The 23,877-nt window shown below is 49.8% G+C and overlaps 2 protein-coding genes across 3 annotated transcripts in view; both read left to right on the forward strand.

The window, feature by feature from the left end:
• Positions 1-2,972: 2,972 nt before the first annotated feature.
• IL2RB (interleukin 2 receptor subunit beta) overlaps positions 2,973-23,877 on the forward strand; it is a 33,194-nt gene continuing 12,289 nt past the window's right edge. The window contains exon 1 of one of the 2 annotated variants that reach the window (XM_027879493.1): positions 2,973-3,121. The gene's annotated coding sequence lies outside the window, so the exon portion shown is untranslated. Of the gene's footprint in view, positions 3,122-23,429; positions 23,644-23,877 lie in introns of those variants that run through there. The other variant, XM_027879492.1, reaches the window with a different exon arrangement.
• On the forward strand, positions 5,932-11,771 carry C1QTNF6 (C1q and TNF related 6). The gene is made up of 3 exons (XM_027879494.1): positions 5,932-6,105; positions 7,009-7,243; positions 8,831-11,771. Exons 2-3 carry the CDS (start codon positions 7,015-7,017, stop codon positions 9,376-9,378), a joined length of 777 nt encoding a protein of 258 aa, XP_027735295.1. The 5' UTR covers positions 5,932-6,105; positions 7,009-7,014; the 3' UTR covers positions 9,379-11,771.

A 23,877-nucleotide genomic window follows, 5' to 3' on the forward strand; every position in this document is an offset into this window, starting at 1 on the left:
GATGCCTTGACGGACAAACTGAGCCTCGTCGGGCTGTGCCCCCACCGCGGTTCCCTGGAACCCCCGCGGAACCACCAACCGCAGCGCCCGCGAAGCCGCGGGCAGAAGGAACGCGAGAAGCCATCCCGCTCCTGACTGCCCTCGGGCACTCGGGACACTCGCGGGGAGGGAGGGAAGGATGGGGAGGGAAGGATGGGGAGGGAGGGAGGGAGGGGCGGAGCGGGGGTGGTGCCCAGCGGGCGGGGGCACGGAGGGATGCGGGCGCTTCGCCGCGCGTCCTGCAGAGGGGTGTCTGTCCCCGCCCGGAGGGGTACGGGGATGCGGGGAGACGGAGAAAGCGGCGGGATTCTTGCCCTGGTAGCTGGTGTCAGGACTAGGCTCAGGACGTGCTTCCAAGCAGTGGTGGAGCCCCTCCGTGCCAAACCCCTGCTGTTGAGGGGGACATGTTGCGAGCATGAGGGTCGTGCGCTGAGAGCCAGCCCTGAGAGCCAGCCGTATCCTGGTCTGCGCCAAGAGAAACGTGACCAGCCGGTCGAGGGAGGTGATCCTGCCCCTCTACTCCTCTCTGGTGAGACCCCACCTGTAGTGCTGCATTCAGCCCGGGGGCCTCCAACATAAGAAAGACGTGGACCTGTTGGGTCGGGTCCAGAGGAGAGCAATGAGGAAAATCAGAGGGCTGGAGTACCTCTCATATGAAAACAGGCTAAGAGAAGAAAAGGCTCTGGTGAGACCTATAGCCCCTTTCAGTACCTAAAAGGAACCTACAGGAGAGTTGGAGAGGGACTTATCACAGGGACATATAGTGAGAGGACAAAGGGGAATGAGTTTAAACTGAAAGAAAGTGGGTTTAAATTAGAGATTAGGAAGAAATTCTTCCCACTGAGGATGGTGAGGCACTGGAACAAATTGCCCAGAGAAGTTGTGGCTGCCCCATCCCTGGCAGTGTTCTAGGCCAGGCTGGATAGAGCTTTGATCAATCTGGTCTAGTGGAAAGTGTTTCTGCCCATATCAGGGGAGTTGGAATTAGATGATCTTGAAGATCCCTTCCTACCCAAACAATCCTGTGATTCTATGATTCTATGGTGTCAATGTGGTTCCCTTAGTGGAAAGTACCTGTCACAGATCCAAGAGTTTCTGAGAGCTCTTAGACACCAGCTTCTTTCCCCGTCCACTTGTCCACCTATGCCACTCCACCTCCACTGCCCCAACATCCTGCCACAAAGTGTTTGCTTCTTTAGTGAGAAAGCTCATGTGTACCATGAAGAAAGTTTTCTTGCCTAACCACTCTTCACTGTTCTCAGCACTCCTTATGAGAGTTGATATGCTCCCAGTAGTGATCTACTGTCGATAATTGACCAGGGCAGGGCTAGGAGTATGTATAGGAGAGGACAGCACAGGAGTAAATACTTCTGGGCCCACACAGGAGGCGTTCAGATGCGTTCAGATGCATTCAGGTACATAGAAGCAGAAGGCAGGAGGCTTGGCTTAAGGTTATTTTTAAGAACTGGTTCAAACAGGCAGCAGTGTCACTTGGTATCTCCTACCCAGCCAAACTGCTGGCTCTAGATGCTTACAAGGCAGCAAACTTTTTCTGGTTGCCGTAGGGTTAGTTCTTGTAGTCATATGCCAGAGTTTGGGGTGGATACTGCAATGGTTTCTTGTCTGGGTGGTCTCACAGGCTCACAAGGTGGGGGTAAGATGTGGGACACTCAAGCTGGAAAAGGTACTGATGGGAAAAGGAGCAGCCTGGGTGATGCACCCTTAGCTGTGAGACATCTCCAACTGATGCAGCTTGTCAGCCAGTGTCTGATACACTGCTCAGCTGTGCCTAGCAGACACGTGGTGTCTCGGACTGGCTCTGGGGGCACTGGTGGGAGACAAGCTCATGCTTTCATGCTCATTAACAGAGACTACCAGGTCTAGAAACAGCTTTGCTCAAGAGATGAGTCCAGGTGAAGGGCTCTTCCAGCTGCTCCTCAGCCACGTGGCATTTCAGCAATCCACAGGAAAAAAAAAAAAAAAAAAAAAAAAAAAAAAAAAAAAAAAAAAAAAAAAAAAAAAAAAAAAAAAAAAAAAAAAAAAAAAAAAAAAAAAAAAAGCAGAGTCTTTGCCAGGCCTTGATCTCTGTGTGAGACAGTCCAGGCCGCCAAGCAGCCCACAGCAGAAATCCCTGCTGGCAGAAGTGCCCTCAAACTCAGCAGAAGTCTGCATAAAGCCAGGGAACGTGTCATTCCTGCTTGATCCAGTCCTCACATGGGCAGAAGTCTCAAGAGAAATGCAGCCATACAGCTGATATCCAATAGGCCTGCCCATCCTCAGAGATGTAGAAAGTATTCTAAGCCAGTAATTTTGTACCATATTAGTGCTCTTGAGTAACAAGAGCTGGCTGTTACACAAGCCTCGTGCACAGCCGTGTAGTCCACCAGCTGGAAAAGATTTCTCTAATCATAGAAGCACAGAATATTTTGGGGTTGAAGGGACCTTTAAAGGTCATCTTTTCTTCCCACCCTCCTCTGCGGCCTGGTCAGAGATGATCAGTGATCCTGGTATGGCAGAGTGACAGCTGCTGTTACAGGATAACCTGAGGGCACCACAAAGTCCTGAAGCATGAAGACACACTGCCACCTTTCCTCGTCTCAGGTGCACCCCTCCCTTGTGTTTGCAGGCACTACTGAAGTGCAAGGCAAAGGTACCCAGCAGCAGTCGGGCTGTGATGGAGAGGAGGTGAGCACAGAGCCCTGCTGGTCATCACTTCCCAGCTCCTGAAACACACGTGCGCTCTCCTTCCAAGAGTAGCAATGGCAGTAGCCAAAAGCCTGAACTTTGTTTCCAGAAGGGATCAGCTGTTGAGCTGAGCAAATTGTGATGCTGTGCAGGGTGGGTGGAAGAAGGGCGGGAGGAAGGGAGGGAGAGCCAAGCCTGACATGGGCCAGAGCAGGAGGGGAGGCACTCACAAAGGCCTTGGAGGCAGGATGGAAAAGACAGTAATTACATAAGAGCACTTGGCGAGCATCTGGCTGGAGTCAGCTGGGCCCCGCCGGCCCTCCCTCCCGCACTGCTAACCAGGAGCAGCTGAGGATACAGATAACTCAGCGCGGGACCCTTCCAGAGGGGAGTGTAGGTAAGAGGTCCTCTGCTTCCCCTCCCGGTTTGCTGTGCTCTTGGAGAGGGGGGGCAGAGGAGTGGGAAAAAAGGAAAGGAAAGACAGCTGTGGTGGAGGGGAAGCAGCCAGGAAGGGGAAGAGAAGGAGCTGTTTCTCTGTCTCTTCGTGTGAATGATACCTTTGCTCTGGAGGTTTTGGTGAGGGAGGAGCTGCGAAGGGTGACCGTGTGGGTGTTTGTGGGTAGATGTGAGTAGGTGTGTATGTGTAACAGGACAGATGATCCACAGGTACCACAGAGGACCTGAGCTGTACATGGGCTAGAAAGGGGGGAAAACATCAATTTCCTTTCTTCTATACCTGTGGTAAAGAGGGTCAGTAGGATGGATGCAGTCACTGGAGAAGTGTCAGGTTTTGTCCTCCTACTTTGCCTGTGTTGTGGGGGCTACAGGACAAAGGAGGAAATGTAGAAGGAGGAGGAAGCAGCTGCTTTTGAGCAGGGATTGTTGCAGTACAATCTGGCCAGTGCTTCCCTGGGATGCTTCCAAGGCAGAGTGTGTGATGAGGGAGAAGGAAGATTGTTGGACACACAATGTCCCTTCAGACTTGGATTACACTTCAAAGTGTGGCTGGCACAGCTTTACTGGATACAATTCTCAAAAATTCCTGCGAATGTGGCTGCCCTGGCAAAACATTGCTGGTACAGACAGTTCCCTTCAGGGAACAGGGCAATATTACCCAGGCAAAAGTGTCTTTACTGGCATAAACTTCTGCCCAGCTGGACAATGCCACCAGGGCAAGTCTTTGTTTGCTGGCTCACAGCGAGTCCCTATTGAGCCCAGATGAGACAACAAAGTCCTGCTCACTGCCCACTGTGAGCTGTTCTTGCAGACTGATTAGACACAGGCAAAGACCCCAGCTGATGAGGTCCCCCATGAAGAACATCTGCTTGGCTGTGAGCAGCTTAGGAATGCAGATGGAAATGTGGGACGGAAATGAGGACAATGGACTCCCTGCTACCTGTTCCCCTTGGAAAGGTGGAGGAGGCTAGGCACAGGGCCAAGAACTGCAAAAGTGGGTAATGTCATGTTTGGAAATACGCCGGGCAGGAAAGCCTGAGATAGTGAAGAACTGCAGTATCTTTTTTAGGACAGAGAAGAACTGTCTTCAGCGTCAGTCTCTGAGTTTTCATGCACCCCAGGAAATTTATTTGCCTTTAATAGTACTGCCAGCTGCCAAAATACCCATCAGCAGCAGCCAGGAGAAGACAACACAACTGATCACAAAACCCCACTTTTGTCAGCTGGCAAGGCTCCATTAGCAAGAAGTATTGACTTAACCTTTCCCCCTATCATTTCCCAGAAGGGAAAATCAAGGCACAGGCAAATGTGGGCAACTTGCAGTTTTGGGTTTCATTGCATGTCAGCACTGGAGTGAATTTCTTGGTCCTCTTCTCACCCTGGCTGGGAGGCATGCTCACTCCATGTTCATTGAGCTCCAGGCTGACAGGCAGCCTGAGAATATCTCCAGGCCTCCCAGCCCCCCTTCCTCCCTTCCCCCCCTAGCTCACAGCACATATTTTCCCAGAGTTTTCCGCTTGCTTCTCCAGTGGTGCTGGGGTCCTGCCAAACGCCAGCCACTCTCTGGGAAGCGGGGCCTCCCATTCCCAAACTAAACAAATGGGAGAAAGGAAACAGGAAAAAAAAGTCCAAGCACACGTAGACATGCACAAAACCCTTTCCCCCTCAGAAACCTTGAAGCCTTCTCCAGCTTCTCTTGGAAACTGCAGGAGGCACAGTGCTGACTTGGCACTTCTGGCCCTTGCAGAAGAGAGCTATTGCCCATCCTTCCTTCTGCCTCCAAAAGATACATATATGCGCACACACACACACAGAGTGTATAAATTCACAGATCAGTTTTGCTGTAGGGTAGACTCCTCAAATTCTCTTCTCAACAAATTCTGTAGCATGAGAAAAGTCTCCTATCTCTCCCACCCTGCACTCTTCTGTCCTCCAAAATGTTCTTCATTCCCATGTTCCAGTGCAGCCGCATCGTGCTTACCCCAACAACACAAGCTCGTCAGCTCGGCGCCAGGCTGAGGGCAAAGGTCACGTCCACGGTTTGCTTCCAGATCCCCAGTTTTGCTGGCAGGCAGGTCCCAGCAGCCATGCTATGCTTTAGGTCAGGCACGCCCCTCCCATGAAAAATGCTAAGCCCAGGACCTAAGCAGGGGGCATGACCAGTGGATGACACATGCAGGAGTGCAAGGCTTGGGGCTCTGCCCAGGCAGAGGGGATGACCAGAGAGGGAAAATACTGATGCCTCTCCCAGCTGGCAGATGCGTCTGCTACAAATATCATGCCTGGGGCAAGAGGCCACAGTGACATGCAGAAAGAAAAAATGCGGGAGAGAATGAAAGATGAAGTTTGGGGACTCCGAGTGGGAAAGGCACAGCTGGGGAGAGAGCACGGTCAGCCAAGTGAAGGGCTAACACATGGGACAAGGGACTAGTGAACAGGAGTGAAGGCAGAGTCCTGTAGCATCCCGCCTGAAGGAGAGTCTGGATGCATCTCGCCTTGCCGTTGCTGAGATGCCAAGGGTGGGAGACTGCCCTGCTGCCTGCCCACCCTTTGCACAGAGTGCAATCTGTGCTCCCTGCATTTTGCTGAAAAGGGCTATGCTGGTTCGAAGCAAAAAGGCTGAGGAAAAGAAACCAGCCCAAAAACACGTACAAGGAAAAGGCACTACCTAGGAAAGAGTTAAAAGGCACCGAAACCCAAGCCGGTTTTCGATGGAGAGCGCCCAAAGCCAGGGAGGGAGTAGGAGGGAGAGGAGAGGGGAGGGAGCCGGTCCAAGCCGGGATTGCGCACCCAGCCAGCGCTGAGCACTGCCTGTGCCAAGAGCTGGCTTCCTTAAAGCCATGGGCCCGGGGGCCGGCCCCGCAGGCAGAGGGGAGCCGGCGCGCAGGGGCTGGAAAGCAGAGAGGGGAGCCCTCGGCCCCCCGGGTGAGCTGCCGCGCTGCGCCGGGGGGCAGGCAGCGGGATGGGGGACACAGGCTGGGGCAGGGGCTTTCTCAGCTTGCTGGCGTGTCTATCTTTCGTAAGCATGCTTCTGTGCAAGCTGCCTGCTCCCAGCTCCGCGTCCTTCACCTTCAGCAGCAAAGCAGCTCTCCCCTCCGGTCTGCCTGCAAAGGCTGCACGCAGGGAGCCGGCCGTACCCTTGGGAAGGTGTTGGGGCTTGCCTGAGAACCCCCGAGGCATTGGTGGGAGAGGGCTGAGGCACCGGGAGGGGTAGGATTGGGTGGAAGAAAGGAGGGGCTGAAGTTTAGTTCCCAGCCCACAGGAGAAGAGGCCTCTCTGCCAAGAGATGTGGGTCAGACTCTGGGGAATACGTGGTGTTGGGTTAGATTCCCGTAAAGAGCTGATGAGCAGTGACTGGAGGGTTGGAGCATTTTTCACAGTCCTTCCTGCAGATTCAGCAGCCTAACACAGCATGCTTTTGCTAAAGGACTGTTGAGGTTGGACTCAGTGATATTAGGGGTCTTTTTCAACCTTAATCTTTTCATGATTCTATGTCTCCTTCTTCTATCCCAGCCTGGGGACTGAATCTTTTAGTGGGTCCTATGGTTTGCCTTGTCAGCATCAAGCCCTCTTCCAGGGTCAGCACGTAGTCTCCACTGGTGTGGGAAGAAGGGTGTGGGGCATCCTCTTGAACCATGTGGTTTCTACTCAGATTGCAGCCTTGAGCATCCAGGGACTACAAGCATGTAAACTCCCTCCACAGGACAATGCTATTCCATCCCACTCCTGGCTCCAGCTGCAGAAAGATGCTTTGTGGTGACCTCTGCTCCATCCCTTCTGTCCTCCCCTTCTTATACCTCACCCTGGCACTTCCTCGTATCTTCCTAGGTCACCATGGATATAATTTACCTGCGCACATCCCTGACCTTCCTTCTTCTCCCTCTTGTGTTCGGGGCACCCACTGATGAACCCAACCTCAAAGAACCAGCCCCTGGTGCTTGCAAGCGCTGTTGTGACCCACTGGACTCTTCCACAGATACCCGACCGCTCCCTACCAGCCACCACCACTTTCCCTACCCAATGCCAGAGATCCGTCCCTATATCAACATCACCATACTGAAGGGTAAGTGCCCATCTTGGCCTCAGGATGCCAAGGCCTGCTCAGGGACTGCTGGCACTGCACTGGAGGTGACAGCTGGATTGCTGGCATGCTGCTTATGCTTACAGACTGCCGGGTGCCCTCCTTGAGGATATGTGCCCAGCGTTTAGATGCTTTGTGCTGTTATGAGGAGTAGCCTGGGGGGAAGGAAGTCAGTGCATATCCCTGCTGTGACCTCTGCATCTCAGGATGCTGCCTGCTGCCTGCTACCTTCCCTTCCTCCCTGCTAACACAGGAATGGCAGTGATAGCCTCTTGGCAAGCTGGGAGGGCACCTTCCTTACCTCAGAATTCCAGAGTCCTGTAGTGCCTGAAGGAAAGAGCAGTCCTTACTGAACTGCAAAATAAGCATGTTTGGAGGGTAGGCACTGGCACTCAGGAAGGTTGTGGGGAAACCTTCTCCAGATCCATTGGTCACATGGAGGAGGGCAAAAGAAGGCAAGCAGCTATTTGCAAGCACCTCCAGGCTAAACTGGCAGTGACCCCCAGCTCATTCCACCCGGCAGTGGCTGGCTTGGCTAACTGGAAAAGGCTCTCTATTTTAAATCAGCTCCTCCCCTCAGGGCTCCCCTTTTAGCCTTTGCTGCGGGCAAAAGCATGTTCCCAGCTGGATGCTGCTCCACTCACTTCTTGTAGCTCTGTGGTTCCTCTGGGTTAATTGGGCAGATGCTTACCCTTCCCTGCCCAGCCTGGAAATAGCTGCAATCCATCAACATTCAGAAGGGTGTGCAGGGCAGATAGGCCTAAAGTGTTGTAGCAGGACTTGCAATACCATGCAGGGGCAGGACAGAAGGCAAACAACAAGACACAAATTTGGGATGCTGTCACTTGTGCTGGAGGCTGCTCTGACTCCTATCTCTTCTCTTTATACACAAAGTCCATTCTGGTGCTGGCCTCTCTCTGTACTGATGCCTGGCAAAGTGTGTGACTGGTAGTGCACACCCCCCAGGGTAGAGCTGCAATAATTATATAGGATGCCCAAAGCATGGCAGTATTGTCCAAGTACCAGCCCTCTAACCTGCACTGCTCCATCTGCCTAGTCCAGCTTGGATCTTTTCCCTCTGACCCACCTCATTGTCCCTCTCTAATCATATTTCCCCACAGAGGTTAGCATTTCTTTTCCTTCTCCAGCCGACAGAAAGAACAATGTGTATCTTATGTGGATAATTGGGTCACAGGAGAGGTGGGTATGAGGGTAGGATCTGTGATGGCAGTAAAGGGGTGCGGGGGAGAAAGAAGAGGTCAAGAGCCCCAGTGTATTTTGCACTGCTGAGCTCCCTCTCAGGCTGAAGTCTCCTTGGGACAGGTCCTGGTGCCTTCAGCAGGGCCAAACAGCTTTGATGGGCAGGAGACTCACAAGAGAAGAGACTCCAGTTACACCCAGAGCTGTCCTAGCTCCTTTCCCATGAAGAGCAATGATATCATGACCCTCAGGAGTGTTCCTTCTTCTGGCATTGCCACATTCTTGTGCAATCCTCTGCCTCCTCATTAGGCTTTCTCACCACCACTTCTGGTATCACACAGGAATTGTGTCCTCTGCTTCCTCTTGTAGGAGAGAAAGGAGACCGGGGAGAGCCTGGAATGCCAGGGAAATGGGGCAAAGAAGGACCACGAGGTGAGAGGGGTGTCCAGGGCCAGAAAGGCAGTAAAGGACAGATGGGCACAGCGGGAGACCCCTGCAAGCATCAGTACGCTGCATTCTCCGTTGGTCGCAAGAAAGCTCTGCACAGCAGCGAGGGCTTCCAAGTCCTGATCTTCGACACCGTCTTTGTCAACCTCTACAGCCACTTCGACATGTTCAATGGCAAATTCTACTGCTCAGTGGGTGGACTTTACTATTTCAGCCTCAATGTCCACACCTGGAACTTCAAGGAGACCTACATGCACATCATGCACAATGAAGAAGAGGCAGTCATCTTGTATGCCCAACCCAGTGACCGCAGCATCATGCAGAGCCAGAGCCTCATGCTAGAGCTTCAGGAAAATGATGAGATCTGGGTGAGGCTCTACAAGCGGGAGCGGGAGAATGCCATTTACAGTGATGATGTTGATGTGTACATCACCTTTAGCGGGTACTTGGTCAAGCCTACCCTTGAATAACTGTCTCTCCTCTTCCTTGGGGCCTCTTTGGCATTTTCCTTCTTCTCTCTCTCTCTCTCTCTCTTTTTACTGCCCACAAACACTGCAAATCACTTGGAAATGGGCCTGTCAAGTCTCAGGCACTGAGTGTGAAACTTGCTACACAGGCTCCCACCTCATGCCCTCTTGTAGCCAGACTTGTGTCTGTCCACTTACATCGTGACACCGCCATCTCTCACCCCTCACCTCCTAAACCCAGCTTAGGTTATTGGCTTCTTCCCAATCTACCAGCAAGCTGCCTCTGGAATTTGGAGTCCTAGAGCAAGAAGAAAGCTAAAATGCTGCCCCTGGGGATGTGTCCCTCCTTGCGGCTTCATTCACAAAGGATTTCTGTACAAAGGGCTAGGAAGTCCCCACTGCCCATGTACGTCCTGGCTCTTCTCTTTCCCAACTAGACATACCAGTTTTGCAGCCTGAAACATGGTCTTAATGTCACCTCTGACACCTGTAGTCCAGAGAGCAGACTGGGGTCTGGTGGTCTCCTGTAGCACAAGAAAGGTGTAGGACTGGTAAGAGAGGATGGTGTCTTTCCAAAAAGAGAACTGCTGATCTTCTGAAGTGTGTCACTGGCTATCCTTAGACACCCTTCTGTTTCACAGAGTCCGGGTTGGCTGTCAAATCTAGGCCTGGTGGGATTGTCCTCCTCTGTGCCAGCTCTATCTCTTTGAAGAGATAAAGGGCCAGACACTTGGCCAGACCCTTCACGGGCATCTGCTGTTGAGTCAGTAGAGCCCACCATTCTGTTACCACGACAGATCACAAGTAAAGAAGGAGAGAGAGAGAGAGACAACCCTTGAAAACCTCCTTCCCACACCCAGCCTGGTACGCTACTTGGTCTTGGCTCCCCAGCTGTGGAAAGCTAGTCCAGAAAGTGAACCTGAATCTTCTCTCTTGTTTGGCAGAGGTGCCATTTCGTTGTCCTCCTGAAGGTGGTTCTCCCACACTGGTATTCAAGGACTGCTGTTTCAAGACCTGAGCTCAAGGCTGGAGGGGCAATTGCACTTAAGTCAGTTCCAAAACTGGACAGGCTGCCGCCTCTTTGCCTCTGTGATGGAAAAGAGATAGAGGTGAGACTACAGCACCTCACCCCAGGGTTAAAAGCTTCCCTGCCTTATGCTCTGTGCCCTTTTCTGGCAATCTCATCAGAGCAACATAGAAAAGCATGTGACTAAAACAAATCCTCACTCTTCTTGTCAGGTTGGAGATGTCGCAGTGAGAAAGGAATGCCAGTGGTAGGGTTTTCTATTACTATTTATACTGGTGTCACACTGCTCTCACTTGCATCCCTCTGTAGGGTATGTTACAGTCCTGGGGGAAGCAGGTGAGGCTGGCTCAGCACTTTAGGAAACCTATTTCCACATGCTGTGATGCTTCCAGAAACTCCGAAGAGTTGTCTTTTTTTTGAGTCTCAGGGCAGGACAAGCAGGAGAAACTGCATTTCTCTTTACCCATCACTGATAATGAAATTTTCTGACTTACCTAGCTTCTGCAGTCTCTTGATGAACCACAATCACTGCCTATAGCACCTGGGACTACCAGAGCTTTCCCATAGGAGATTATACATCATTATACAGGACTAGGTCTGGTACACTCAGCCTGAGACGGCAAAGCAACAGACACCCAGGCTAAATACTAAAAATTAACTTGAGAAAATTGCAGGACATTTTCTGTCTTGTCCTGTTTACTTACCCTCCCTTCCTTGCTAAGGAAGCTGTACGGACTGTAATGAGTTTCAGGAACTTTCTGCTCTGGATCCTCCACACCATTGTCAATGAGGTAATGGGTATAAAAACAAGGTTGCACAGAGGCAAAGCTGTTTTTTTCACAGGGAAACATTGGTGATGGGATCATGGGAACTAAAGGAGACTGTGAGTTTCTTCCCCTCCCTTAGCAGGTCAAGTGTGTGAAATTGCTGAGAGAGAGGATTTCAGACAGCAGAGAGGAAGCAGCCTGCTGGCAGTGATGCTCAGGACCAAATTTCTTTCTCTCTTCCTCAACAGGCTGCAAACCAGATATTGTCTCTTTACAGTGTATAGAGCCCCATGCCTCCCTGAAGAGAAGAAAGCCTATCTAACACCGAATATCTCCAGAAACAAGCTTCATTCTTCCTCCTTTTTCTATTTGGTGATTGAATGCTGGTGACAGGTCTCATGAGCAGCCAGATGGTGCCTGATGCACATGAGACAGGAGGGAAGGGGGACCAAAGGGTGTGTTTAACAGGCTTCTTGGTGCTAAATGAGATGGCATTCCCTTGGTGCTAAATCAGATTTCAGGAGTATTGGGTGCTTTCTGGAAGGTGTAGTAGGCTGAGTTGTGATGTACTCTGGAATTAATGGTGCTTTATATTACAAAACCAAAAAAAAACTCCAAGAACTTTTGTATATATATTTTTTCAGTGATATTAAACTTTTTTTCCTTGGTTGTTTTGCACTTAAATCTGTTTTTCTCTCCCAGCCCATTCCTTCTAGCGCTGGTTATTGCTGAATGGTGTGTTGGAAAAGATGCTGACCCAAAAGAGACAGGTACAAAGTCTAACTCAGCTCTGAAACTTCCCTGGGTAATCCTTGGCAAGCTTGTATCTGTTTCCTTTATTAAGAACTATTACCTTGAAGATATTTACTGCTTAAATACTTCTAATTATGACAACCCTCTCCTATTTGCTGGGAAAACTTTAGGCAAATTCAGAGAAGGATTCTTTGGAAATTACAAAAAACGCAGGACAATACATTGGGTTACAGGAGTAGGCTTCAAGTACTTAATTATATTGAAGAAGGCTGGGCTACTGTAGGAGTTCTCTTACAGGAGATCAGACCCTTTGTCTTGTGAAATTTTTAGCACATCCTTCTATTGAGAAGGAAAGGCCAGAAAGTACAGACATAAGAGTGGCATTAAACTTCTGATTGAACACTTGTGCTTCCTAACATTGGGGTGAGTAAGATTTCCAGAGTTAAGCTGTACATGTGCATTTGGAAGACTTGTGTGTGAGGAGAAAGGCCTGAGGTTCAGGTCAGAGTGGAAAGGCAAGTGGTAACTGCCCAGAAAGTTGGGGAAAAAGGGGAGACATGAATGGGGAGTGGAGTCTTGGAAGCTTGAGTGGAAGATCTAGAAGGAGTAGAATCCTTAAGACAGGGAGATGCCTTTTGGAGGTCTCAGTGCAAGTCAAAGAGGTACATGGGGTTTTCTTTATCATCTTTGGACTGAGAGGACTCCTGCTGAGGTGAAAGAATAGACATGAAAATACGACAAGGTGACCACATAGGATATTTTGTTTTGAGTTTAATTTATCTTTGCATAGCTTCTCCTGTGGTTTGATGTGTACCAGACACTTCATTTGGCAAGAGGTGGAAAACATAATCATATGCATCCTTACAGGCCTCTTTGGTCCTGTGTCAGGCCCAAAGCTAGGGCTATATATATCCTAGCAAATGCAATACTCTCTCAGGTCAGAGCCCAGCCTTCTTCCTATTTTTTATTTATTTCTGAGGAAGCAGATAGAAATGTGTCCTCAGGAAGTGCAGTGGTTGTGTTTGTGCATGTTCCTGGCCCCTTGAGGTGAGATGATGGTAGATTGGGGAGGTGACTTTGTCACGCTTACAAAAGGTGAGCAGTGAGAGAGGAGGGGGGAATAGAAATATGTAGCCAGACCTTCAAGAAAAGTTTTCTGTGATTCAGTCCTGCAGCCTGTACACCTAAAGAGTCTCTTCAGCCAAATCCTTTGGGGCTTAGATGCATGGTGACAGGCAGGGTCTGTAGCTGGTGACGCCCATAACAGCATGGACTCCTGACTGGGAAGTTGCTGTAGGTCATGCTCAGCTCAGGCGATGTGGACCCTGCAGTGCTGTACAAGGACCAAGGTCTAGACTGGGTCAGACCAGCCCTACTGCCCTGCACCCATGCAGTGCAGTGAGTGTACCCATGCCCCGAAGGCCACAAGAGCTCCATCCACTTCATTCACCCCAGGTATGGGTTCTTTTCCATGCAGTGGAGCTGCCCTGGGGAATGTGATTCAGGGGTTGGTGACAGCTAGTGTCTCTCTCCTGGGCAAAGCAAGTGTGCCCTGGGGTGTGCAGCTATAACACTACCTCTGGGGCTGTGCCTCTTTTTTCTGCTGAGAGTTCCAAGCTCTGCTGCAAAGGGCTCTGTGGCTGCATCTCAGGCTTGTTCAAGGTATCTGCCACAGGCCCGGCCCTTTAAATTGGCTTCCTGTAGGTTTGCACTCTTGCAGGTATAAGAGGGGAGTGGGAGAGAGGAGGTGAAGGGCATTATACGGTGCTCTCTCTCAGGAAGAAAGCACATGTCAGGGAAAACTCATGGGAAGCATCTCTGGCCTTGCTCCAGCTGCCAGCTATGGTGCAAGATTTGCCCCACATCAGGGCACTATTCAGGGGGCTGACACACTGTATCATAGCAGGTTTTCCCTCTGCCCCAGGCTGGTGTCCCTCCTCCTCTCCCAAAGCACCCAGCAATATGCTTTACTTACAACTCAGCCTTGTTTATCTCCCAGAGTCCAGGGAGAGAGAAGGTGTGATGCAACACCCCAGCCAGCACCACCCAGTGCCACAAGCAGAGCCGCTGCCTCCCTCCATCTGGCACATTGCAGCCAGATGCCAGCGGTGTATTCAACCTGCCCCAGACCTCCTTTTTCTCAGACTCCCTTTCCCATTGCTGGCTGGGAGATGCCATAGGGCAGGAAATGGACCCTGCTGCATGGGTGATGCAGCACAGCTGCACTGCTGATAGCAAATGTTCCACCGCCTTGTGTGGCAGGGCCCTTCTCTGACCAAAGAGAGAAAACAGGCCTTTGCCCAGCCATGCCAGGCTTCAGAGGCCAGCTCAGTGCACACTCTGCTATGACACCCACGTGTGTATACATGTCCCAACCCCATATGGACATCTCTCACCTTCCTGCCAACGGAAACTGTCGCCCTTTGCAAGCCTGGCTCGCTCTGAAGATGCTATCAGGAGGTGGGCAGAGGGGGGCTGAGGCTTCAGGCCTCTTTGGTACAAGCATAGCTCTCTCACCTAATGATATGTTTTATCCTTCACCCACAAGCTTTCTGTGATCTCTCAACCTGCAGTTATACCACAGTTGCGTGCCAGGGCTACAGGTTTAAATCAAAGGCTTCTGACAGTTTCTCAATCCACAGAGTGTTCTATCTCTTGAGTTTGTGTCCTTTAACTCACAAATGACCTGGGAATTTTTGCGAAGTCTCACAACTATCCCACTGTTTGCAACAGTTAAAATGGGAGGGAGAAGGATGGAGAGCTCTTGGCTTGGAGAAGCTAAGGAGTAGGGAATTCCCCATCCACTTGGGGAGGCTGGAAATCCAGCCCTGTGTGAGTGGGAGGCAGGAGACTGGGTTCTTTCTTGATTCATTTTAAAATACTTGCACCTGTGCCAGTGTGGGTGAGGATGGAGAAGTGAGGGCTGACCTGCATCAGCCTCAGAGCTGCTGAGGAGCTCACTACTGGGGAACCCAGACAGTGAGAACTGTAGTGCACCTCTGGGGGGGAGATGTGTCCACTTTGTAGCTTCAGAGTAGCCAGAGGAAGAAAAGGTCCATGTTGGAAGAAGGAGGACAGTAGGTCTCCTGTCAAACTGACCTGCATCCTCCAGGAATCATTTCCACTGCTTTGGTCCCCTGCTCTGAAGCCATGACCACTTTTCGGGTGTTTGACACAATGTCCTAGAGCAAAACCTGGGCAAAGCATCTTCCATGAGGTGCCTGAGGGCCACTGCATTCTCCTGTTTGCCCCACACATGCTTTCCTGGGCTCATGGCATTCTCACATTCACCCTTACAGACACTTTTTTTTCTCCCCACGTCTTTAGTTCTTCCCCTGAAGGAGTGGAGTGGGGCAAATGCCAGATCACACTGACTAGATCACACGTCCCAGGAAACCAAGTCCTGTCACCTTCAGTCACAGCCAGCAATTCAGCAGATCTTTAGGGCCCACAGGATTACCATTCCACACACAGTCCAAAACACCTCCCAAGCCCTTGCTTTGCCCCAGCTCCCACTTCTCTCTGTGTGGTGTGCTGGTGGCATTGTTTAAACTGCTTCCTCAGGTTTTTACAGCTGTACCACATTTTCAGTCTTGGTCCCTCAAGGCTTTAAAGTGTTTTTTTTTAATTCCATTTGTTTGTGATACACCAGAGACTGAAGCACTCCCCTGACCCTCAGACAGGCTTGCTTCTCCTTCCTCATACCAAACGTGCCAGTTGTGGGGGAAGAACAGCTGAGCCTTCATTTCAATAGCTAGACCAGACAGGGATAGTGGTGCATCGGCTCAGCCCACGACTCTCTCGTCCTGCAGGATGGCAACCTGAGCCCTGAGGAAATGAAGAGAGGATCAATGCATAGCTTTCTCTTTGCTGCAGAGCTTTTGTATTTTTTTTTTACTCCCTCTCCCCCCGCCCCCTTACATTCTTGTGCCAGCTCTCCTCACCATTTCGAAGCACTGTGCAGAGAGCTCTGCGAGTGCAAAGTGCAGGGGAAGCAGGGGGAGGGTCAGGTGAGGACTGAGAAGGGCGAAAGGAAAAGGTCAGTGACGCACGCCCAAAGCGATGGCTTTCAGCTGAGCTGCTCTGTTGTTTGTCCGTGGTGCGCTATTTCTACTCGGCAACAATTCACACATCTGGGGACCACAACTCCTTCCACCGCCCACGCTTTTCCCTCCCCCATCAGGGGGGCTGAGGCAGGGGAGGGGGGAAGGAGGGAGAAAGACTGCACCAGGCTGCCAGCATAATTTCCAAAACCACAGGGAAAAAAACCCTGACCAGTCCTTTTCATCAGCAGCCTTCCCTCTGAACACTAAGCATCTCTGATGAAGGAACCTGCTGCCTGCAAAGAGGGTTGGGAGCGCAAGAAGAAAGAGGGGGATCCTTTCTCTTGGGATGCCGAAAAGGTCAGCACTGGGGAAATGTAGTGACACCCTCATCCTTGAAACATAAAAGGAACAATGCATGTTTCCCATTAGAATTAAGTCTCACCTGAGTAGACCGTGGCTAAGGGAAAGGACCCCGCTGCCTGCAGACACGTCGTCCTTGGCCAGTTTCCAGGGTAAGCATTCAAGTGGAGCCAAGTGCTTGATGCCCTCCTCTGTGCTTCCCCACTTGGCCGCACCTGTGTGTATGTGTTTGTGTGCACAAATGTGTGCACAGGTGCAAGCAGAGGGCAGTGCCTCCAGGGACCTTCCCCACAACCTGCTCCCAACTGTGGGGTGCAGCACCCTGCCTAGAACAACCTTCCCATGCCCATGACGGCTGCAATTCCTCTTTGGAGCTGCAGGGAGAGGGAGGATGAAACTATGAACATCTTCAGCGCTCTGCGCCCTTTCCTGCCTCTTAGGTGTGAGGTACTGAAGCAGGAGGGAATGGTGATACTCAAAAGGAGATTCCCCTTCTGCCCATGCATGTCAGTCAGGAACAGAGGAAGGGGAAACTGACACCCTGCAAATCTTTCTACCAGGGAACCAAGTCCCATTTCCCCTGAGACCTCTACATCCCATTTCCCAAATACAGGCGCAGCCAATGGGGCAGATGTGGTGAGATGTGTCTTTGTGCTATGGCGACAAACCTGACAGGTACAACACGTACAGAGCTCTGTGTTGCATCTCTCAAGGAGAAACTACAGGTTCCTCAGAGACCATAACGGTGAAAATAGTAATGTCCACACTGCTTGTTTTTTTTTTTTTTCAAGTGATGGTTTTATAGTGTTCACCAGGATCTGGCCAGTAATCTCCACTAACAAACAGTCTTGCCTACCTATAGCCAAAAAAAATGGACTTTTCACTTGTGTGCAGCCATACCCAAAAGCCTCATCAAGCTACAGAGTTGCTGTTGCTGTGATACAGATGGTTCACCTCAGAGTAGGCTCCTTAGGAGGAAAAGTCCTTAGTAGCAAGCCCACAGCTGAAACCCTGTCAGAGGTGGTCTCTCAAGAGGGTTGAGGAGCCCCTTGGGTTGGGCTGTTTCACAAGGTGGTACATCACCTGGGGGAGTGAAGTGACCTCAAGTCTTTGGATCAGGTGGTGGACCTGAACATCACCCTTCCCTTCTACTCCTTACATCCAGGCACACTGATTGTGCCTTTCTCATCATACCTTCTGCCTTCCAAGGTGGGAGCAGCAACACTGGAGGGCAAATGGGGGGAGACCTGAACCTGGAAACCACAGAGCAGAGGAAAAATGGCTCTCCTGACTTGAGCCCAGGGGAGAGACAGGAACGCAATTCCTGAGCAGCGAGCTGTAAGGAGACAGAAAGCTGTCTCCAAACAAGTAATTTCTGTACAAGCATTTTAATGACATGAAGTTAGTAATTGCCGCAGTCACAAATCAGTAACCCTTGTAAGGGCTTAAGGGGGAGCAGGAGGTTGGCCTTTGGAAAAGCATGACATCATCAAGCATATTTTAAAACAAAATCAACAATCTAATTAACTCCCTTTCTAGAAACTGCTCAGGCAAAGAGATGAAGGAAATGGAGGAGCAAGGAGAGCTCTGAGCAGAATGGGGGTGGTGGTTGTAATGATTTTTTCCTCTAGAGAAGGAAGGGAAATGTGATTAAATTGGAACCAAGCCTCGCTAATCAAAGTACCTGAGGGTTTATTCTCAAGAATCTCCTTACAGTTTCGTGTCTCGCCTCCAAGCAATTTTGAATGTACAATAAAACTCTGAATTCTTCTCAATTTATTAGGTCTGGAAGCCATCATTGCTTCATATTAGGCTTGTCAAATATATGTACCCTCTAACTTTAAATAGAGAGAGAGGTAACACATTGGCAGGCTGAAAAACAGAGCAGGGCTTTATCTCTTCAAGACTGCCCAGGTAACAAGGTAATGATTTCCCTCAAGGATGAGAGCAGTCGCTGATGCTGAATAGCAAATCAGGCAGCATTCAGCTCATTACCTTGCTTGGTTATAGATTTGGTGTAAGGCTGTTCTCTGAGTCCAGTGCTGCCTTCCTGTAGAACATATAACTTGCACAGGCCCTCCCTCTTTAATACAGGCCTGTGAGAAAGTTCTGTAGGCACTCTAGCATCATTAACATTCAATGCCAGGAGAACCCTCAAGAGTTTGCATAGGCATGTTTTAATACTAGAAGTCAATAATGGCCCTACACACCCAGGCAGTGGACACCTGGGTGTCATGCAGGACCTGGTGCCCGTCCTGTGAATTTGTTTTTGAAGAAGATGGGAGGATGTCCTTTATACCTCTCTGCTGCGGAAATTGAGGTGCAGAGAGGACGTCAGAGCTGTACGTACACATTGATCATTCCATGGCTATGCCACCTTCCTTCCAGTTCACACTGCTGAGTTTTCCATGACAGGTGTGCCAGGATAAGACCATCTGCATATACACAGGCACCAGGATTAGTCTGACAGAGATCACTTGCCACACTGCTGTGGCTCAAATGCCTGCTGTGCCTCATGCACCACAACCACAGGTTCAGACAAGGGTGTAGGTACTGGCCTTCATGTTGCTATGCTTAAGGGTACTGAGAGACACAGAGTGACAAGCCCGGGGTGACAGTCCAGGCATTGAGTATGTCTAGGGAGGGACTCTGGGTCTAAGCAGCCCTTGTGGCACCACAAGCATTCATCAGGGAGGCTATTAGGAGCTTTCTTAAGGCTTGACTCTGCTGCTGGGCTTCAGCCTCTCTGACTGAAGTCCTGGCACTGTCTAGTTCAACCCAAACACTACGTGGAGCCAGGGCTCAGGTCCTGGGAAGGGGCATCTTGTGACTGTCCCATGCCCCTGCTCATGAGTTCGTGGCAGCATTTTCATAGCCAGGCAAGTTAAGAGTGAAACAGCTTGAAAGTAGCATGCTTTCCCTCCCACCCTTGTTTCCCCACTTCTCTGGGCCTGTGGCCATCACTGTCAAGGAGTGAAAGTGAACACCTCCTCCATCTCCTCCCACCTGTGGCCCCAGACTTGCCTCATATGAGAGTGCCTGTGAATGCCTCAGCTTCCTACCACTTTTATCCATGTTCTTCTATAGCCTACAGGGCTAGGGAATTCCTACTTTTGAACATTTTGTGTGTTCATGTGTATATTTGATGCCTACTGCTTTTATCTGCCAGATCTATCAGGACACCCTCTGTACGGCAGAATCTGAAAGCGAAGAAGTGCAGGAATATCACTCACTGCATGGTTAGGCTCAGTACTTGCTACCCAGCATCATTACTTTGTTGTGGTACCCAGTTCCAGAACTTAAACTCCATTGCTTAAATGCCCCTCCACTTAAACACAGTGATGGAGATTAACCTGAGGGCATTGTTTAACCTGTAGCAGCAATATCCCTAGGGATGATGGAGCAGGAGGAAAAAAACTCTTCCACGTCGGATCAAGTTTGCCATTTTGATACAAAGCAAAGCCTCTTTTAGATTGGTAATGTGAACAAATTCAATAAAGAGCTCACTTGTACACCAAACAGTGGTTTCCTGCAAGGCCATTTTTACAGACTTTTTTCAGAGTAGAACCGCAATTTAAGGGGAAAATAACTGCAGGTGAAGAACAATGGCAGAGTTTTGAGAAGCGTGCATATACGATTGGCAGGAAATTCAATGTAAAGGTTATAGTTAGAACAACATTATTTGGAAAGTACCAAAAATATCTTACAGAGCATCTAGAGATCTTCACAGTGTATCCTGTCAGGAAGCGAACTTTAGTGTCCATCAGGGCACCTCTGCCCTCATCCCTTCAACTCCTGCTGGTTCTATACGCTTTCCACTGCTTCACTTCAGAGGGCCCTGTGGACAGGACACCGGGGTGGATCTACTGAGCCCTCCACTGAGCTCACTCCTGGTGAGCTGGGCGGTTTACAAACCACAGGCAAGGCATCCCAGTTAGCCTGGCACTCTGGTTCCAGCTGAGAACCAGCAAAGGGAAGGGATTTGCCCAGCCTAATGACACCTGCGGAACTGATGAATTGTGGGGTAGTTTGACACCACACGATACTTTTGCACTTCACGCTTCTTCACCGTCTCTGTTTTCCTCTTCACCTCTGCCATTTTGTGCAGAGTCTCAGTGGACACGCAACTGAAAACGAGCAGTTTCAGCAGCACTGCTCTTCTCCAATGAAAGCAGTGTGAGGGGAAAAAAATAAGCTTGTGTAAAAAAAATGTGCGTAAGCACATGCCTCAGTCTTGAATATTTTTTAAACTTACATTGCCCCTGAAACACCGACCTGGCCCAAACAACACGTTTAACCAAACCTCCATCACCGCATTTTTACCTGTCACTTTAACACTGAACAACAATGCTGACTATGGAGTTTGCCCGTCTCAGTCACCATTATGAGGACAGGAAGGTAATAACAAGAACACCTCATATGTGTTGCTGATAGTGTGGTTTTGTTTGGCTTCTCACATTACAAATGGCACAATTCCTAACAATATTGGTGTAAAGGAGATAAAAAGTGCGAAATTCTGAGTAGCACAACATCCTGGGCAATCAAGTCCAAAAACTGTGCTGACAACAAGCGTATTTATGTGTGCCGAATGGGGTCTGGACTTAATACCATTATTTATGCCACAGAGTTGTTGCTTTAATACCTTGTAAACTGTGTTTCCAATTAAAATATGCTGAGGCACTTTGTGTCTCCACACACTGGGATTTGGCTGTCTACTAGCTGATCCATTGGACCATACCTTCTCCTTTCACAATTTTGGAAAAGCCAGTTCCAGCTGCCCTTGAGAAAGAGGTATACCCATTACTACTGTTAAGCAAGGGTGGCTGAATAGAGGAGTTCTGGCTCTCCATTGGGAGCCTCATTGGACAAGTCTTCAATGTGACATCAGCTCTTACTAGAAAGCAGAAAATCTGCATAAGCATCTATCATAAAGACATGGATCTATAAAAACCAGTCTCCAGTGAGTGGCTGAACAGATAAATCCTTGTTTCCACTGCTGAAACCTCTAATCTTCTATAGGAACTAACAACATTGTAAGTTTTCCTCTTCCACTATTTCGAGTACCACAGTGCACAACAAACCTAATCTGATTCTTGTACCCTAAAAAAAAAAAAAAAAAATCAGTGGAGTTTTCTCCTTGATAAGCTGAGCAATAAAAGCGGGTGCTTTGTGGTCTTGCTTTCCCAAAGTGATTTCTGATGTTAAGGAAGCTGCAGATAACTCCAGTCTGAAGGATAAACAGGAAAATTTATGGTTAACATGAATGCTCCTTTGCAGTTGCAACACTGGTGATACCAAGAACTTGCAGAACACTTTATTGTTTCAGTTTAGGGCTTTGTGCCAGAATAAGCTACATTCATTTTAAGAGTTCCTGGGAAAGGTGGGCAGTGGCCTGGTGATCCATGCCATCACTGCTCCACCCTGGTAGAGCCTCCAAGGTCCAACACACACAGGCAGTGATTACCAGAGTAGGAGAGTACGCAGCCCATCCTTTCCCCTGCTCCTCTTCAGCAGAGGCTGGGTGGTTCTGATTCCCTAGTTGTCTTCCCAAAGATTGGCCATGGCAAGGGTCTGCAGATGATTAGCAAGAGCATCCAGATGACACCTCTCAGACTCTTGGTCCTTGTGGTATGTGGTGAAGGAAAAGGTTTTGCACTCCAATACCGCTGGCTAAGTGAGGGCTTGGTGCTGGATTAACTGCAATGCTTTCCCAGAAACGGCCATGAGGATCCACTCTTATAACCTCCTGCAAAACGGCTCTGCTCATGTGTTCAAACTTCTCTTTTGCTGCAACGCTATTTCTTTTTGAGGTCAGTCTCTGGGTTGGGTTTCTTGTGGCTAAAAACTCATCCTCCTCCCATACTCTTTTTCCACTACCTGAATGTAAGATCCCTTTGTTGTTAAAGGAGGTTCCATCCTCCAGGTTTATATAGTCTTCAAAAAGAAACTGCCTGGAGGCTTAACATTAGCCTCCTGAACTTCTGGTCAGCAAAACCTTCTTGCCAGACCTGAGCTTGGGCCTTGAGCTGCTCTGGGAGATAAAGGTGAGGAGCACAGAGTGGTGACCACTGCATATGTAAGAGCTGATTCTCATCAACTGGCCCCACACCAGCGGCCATCTTCGTGCAACCCAGACCAGACAGGAAATGTGATATGCTGCACTTCAGAGAATTGTATTCATGTATGGAAAAAAGAGAGGGGTGTGGGGACACGTGGGCAGGTCCATACCTATCTGCGAACCAGGTAGCTATCAGACTGTAGGTTTGCATTTGTGTGTCTATCTTGACTTGGGATGTGAAGGCAAAATAGGGGGTTGTCTGTCTGCAAAGGTGAGGGCACATGAAGCTTTGGAAGGTGGAAAATATTTTTTGCATCCTTGTCGGGTCTACTGAATGGACAAGCCATGCTGAAAAGGCACTGCAGCTACTTGGGTGGGAGGGGGCAATTCTTCCTTCTTTGGAGAGAGAGGGGTGCTTGGCTGGGTAGGGAAGCTGTGGGATGGGTGTTCTTGTGGTGTCACACCATCTCCAAATGTGAGGGTGTGCCTCAAACTTGTTCGCACTCAGCACTGCCGTTATTCCGCTCCTACTCTGACTCAGGATGGATCCTCTGAAACTGGGACAATGATGTGGAATCTGGTTTCATTCTGGTGTTGCTTAGGTCAACAACTCGAGTTATTTTTCACAAAGTGGTCTGTGGTATTTCCACTGTACACAGACTCCCGTCCCCAGTTTCAAAGCAATCTGTAAGTTTGTGCAGACCCTGAGAGCAATATGAGTGAGCAGTTTGGGTATCTGAAAGAGGAAGCTATGGGTCTCTTGCCAGTGTCCCAAGAGGATAGGTCCTTTCCCTCACTCTTTGCCTCACAGCAATGGTTTGAAACTGGTCTTAGTATATCTGAGCACTGCAAGCTAACACCTGACCCCTCCACCCTTGTTTCTGCACCTATTGCTTTACCAGCAGGAAGTAGGACGTGGTTTGGGGCTTTTTATTCTTGGCCTCGCTAGCCTTTTCGATACTTCAGGGCCTTGTCTCAGTCTGACAAGGCAAGCAAGCGGCAGCTTCCTGTGCAAAGGTGAGAGGGAGAAGACAGAGAGAGACCATGCACATATGAGAGGAAGAGCTTTGGAGCAGAACTGCTGGGCTGGAGGCACCTCTCCTCTTGTGGACATGCACTGAGATTGGATATCCACCTTTTTATCCCTCTCCCCTTTTCCCCTCACCATTCCCATTGACATTCAGCATCTGCTTCCATCCAACCTCACAACATCAGCGACTCCCTTCATCTGGACCACTTGGTGACTAGAACTGGAAGGTAAAGGGGGCAATGCCAGCTCTCTCCCACATGGGGGTGGCTGATCTGAAAAGCATCTTAGAAGGAGTTTCAGTCTGACAAACTGAATCTCGCCGTTGGGGAGGGCTGAGCACGTATTTATCTCCCCGTCTCTCCGCAATCTTCTCAAATCATACCCCACATCTCACAACCACGCCACCCGCTTTCTCTCTCTTTCTCTCCCCTTTGTCTGCTCATGTATTGTCATCATGTTTG

This window comes from Empidonax traillii, unplaced genomic scaffold (assembly GCF_003031625.1).
Source record: "Empidonax traillii isolate 1590-97213 ecotype Southwest subspecies unplaced genomic scaffold, ASM303162v1 scaffold55:size2822071, whole genome shotgun sequence".
Taxonomy (NCBI): Eukaryota; Metazoa; Chordata; class Aves; order Passeriformes; family Tyrannidae; genus Empidonax; species Empidonax traillii.

What these genes read in the sequence shown, in the direction of transcription:
- C1QTNF6 (XM_027879494.1), top strand. Translation starts at nt 7,015, where the DNA reads ATGGATATAATTTACCTGCGCACATCCCTGACCTTCCTTCTTCTCCCT. An exon ending in CAACATCACCATACTGAAGG is followed by an intron (nt 7,244 to 8,830) that starts GTAAGTGCCCAT and finishes TTCCTCTTGTAG; the next exon opens with GAGAGAAAGGAGACCGGGGA.